The 2,086-nt window shown below is 50.0% G+C and overlaps 1 protein-coding gene across 1 annotated transcript; it reads right to left on the bottom strand.

Annotated features, from left to right (window-relative positions):
- Positions 1–940: 940 nt before the first annotated feature.
- H310_11022 (hypothetical protein) lies at positions 941–1,772 on the bottom strand (the record flags this gene model as incomplete). Its single annotated transcript, XM_008877558.1, has 4 exons — positions 941–1,007; positions 1,057–1,469; positions 1,533–1,619; positions 1,668–1,772. 4 exons carry the CDS (start codon positions 1,770–1,772, stop codon positions 941–943), a joined length of 672 nt encoding a protein of 223 aa, XP_008875780.1.
- Between the last annotated feature and the right edge of the window lie 314 nt (positions 1,773–2,086).

Below are 2,086 nucleotides of genomic sequence, written 5' to 3'. Positions count from 1 at the left end.
ATGTAACATATCCACGTCAAGGCCGAAAGGTTTTTTAAATTTTGCATAGTTAATACATTCACTCTTTTTCATAAAAACTTTGAAATGTCACTCAAAATGGCAGCGAGAAGGCGGGACCTGACAAGTGAAGAGTGCGGAGGTACTTCGTGAAACACTGCCTCGTATCTGGCGAGCAAGAGCCTGAGCGCATGTGCAAGAGCAAGGGGTTCTTAACCTAAGTTTTGTTCCTTAGGGCCGTCACACAGCCGCGCTTCATTGAAGCACCCAGTCTTGGTTGGACGGCAAGATAGGGACGTGGCATTTCGTTGATATATCGTGCTGGCGCAGCGGAAAGCAACAACAGTGTAACAGGGACTCACGAAATGATGCCTAACAGTGACGTAGGATTTGAACAGAGCATTTCTCGTGGAAAATGTCCTACCCCAACCACTAATGTGTGGCTAAGTGCAGACAGTAGAGTCTTCTTGCAACACGCCAACGCCTAGGAACACGTGACGCACTCATACATCAAGCTGCATTTTTCGTTTGCAACGTAGCGTTGACAAAATCATTGACGTCGAACACTCAAGGAAGAACTGCAGGCATTGGGTTCGATCTCGAATTTGCGTGCACGTAATCACTGTTGCTGACTCAAGCGGGCGACTCTACCTGGCATGTCGAAGAAAGACCGCAAGATTGTCAAACGAAGCGTTCGTTGAGGTCGTCGAGGCGGGCGTACACGACATCAATGTGATGTACAACGAAATGCAGGAAACCACGGTCGTTCCAATGCAGCATTCGTTTAATCAAGTCCTTCTAATTCTACCATTTATTGGCTTGTAAACTATAGTGTCGTCTTTTGTCAACCTGTTTCGTCCAACTTCACCGAATGTCCTCAATTACATCTCATCGTGGTTTGACACCTCAGTATCACTAGCGCCAACATTACCAGACAACGCGCTCACGGAAACCAGAGCAAGAGCCAGGCGAGCTTTACGCTTTGAACGGTAAACACGAGCAGAATTGCGCTTACCCTTCATCGATCTCGCTCCAATCGAATTCATGCGATTCACATACTGAGCATAGGCATCGCCGTCCTCCGACCGCAGCGGATGGAAACGAACATGAACGTTCGTCAGCGCGACGCAGGTTTGGACAAGCATGTCGTAATTATTACGATCCCAGCGGTAGGTGTCGCTGCACACGCCCCAAAGCAACTTGAGGCGGCCAAAAAAACTTTCGACGATTGCACGGTCAGATGCAATGCGGTCATTTTCGCGGAGCTGCTCAAAGTCAAGTATTCCGTGTGCCGGCTTCTTGCTTGGAATGATGCCGCGAACTTGGTGCTGAATTCCTTGATAGCTCTTATCGACCAGCACAGCCCAACGCGCGATGGCGTCCTCCTCTTGCCCTGCGTCCGCCATGCTTGACTCGCTACCCTTTTTGGCCAAGTTGATACGGTGGAACTCGACGTTGCCGTCAAAAATCGCCTACTCCGACACACTGCCCTTTGCGAAGTCAGAGCAATCGATAGCCAAGCCGTTCGGGAGCACGGACATCTCGACTTTGTGGCCGTACAAATGATGCTTCCCACTTAAGAAAAGCATCTTCTCGACGTACGATCCAGAGGGTATGTTGGTCTACTGGAACGTGACGTCCGTAGCATACCTTGCATGAGGAAAGTTCACAAAACGTTGGTTCATAGACGCAAGACGAGTCATCGTCCACTTTTCGGCGGCCGCTTCGACGAACTTCCGGTACAAGAATGGATGAAGCACAGCCAAGTACGTCATGACCCGCTTTTTGAACGTAACTGTCTAATGTTGAAACACAGCCGCAACGATGTCCCAAGTGCCGCAATGCTTCAGCGACGTCAAGACAATGAAGAGCATGTCGCGCGCCGAGACGTTTGACTTGCGACCAGAGCCGACATTCCAGTGACGTGCAATATGATTTCGGACCTCAGCCCACAGCAACGTAAACTCGGAGGGACTGAAATTGGTGGTTCATGGGTCCCATCAGGGCCTTGACTATCCAAGTATGCATCGTAGATTGGGCTCGTGGACTCATCTTGATCGCCGTCGTCGTCATGGCGTGCAGTTGAATA

This window comes from Aphanomyces invadans (genome assembly GCF_000520115.1).
Source record: "Aphanomyces invadans strain NJM9701 unplaced genomic scaffold supercont1.29, whole genome shotgun sequence".
Taxonomy (NCBI): Eukaryota; Oomycota; class Saprolegniomycetes; order Saprolegniales; family Verrucalvaceae; genus Aphanomyces; species Aphanomyces invadans.
Note: the sequence above shows the minus strand (reverse complement) of the source record. Positions and strands in the feature narration are given on the sequence as shown.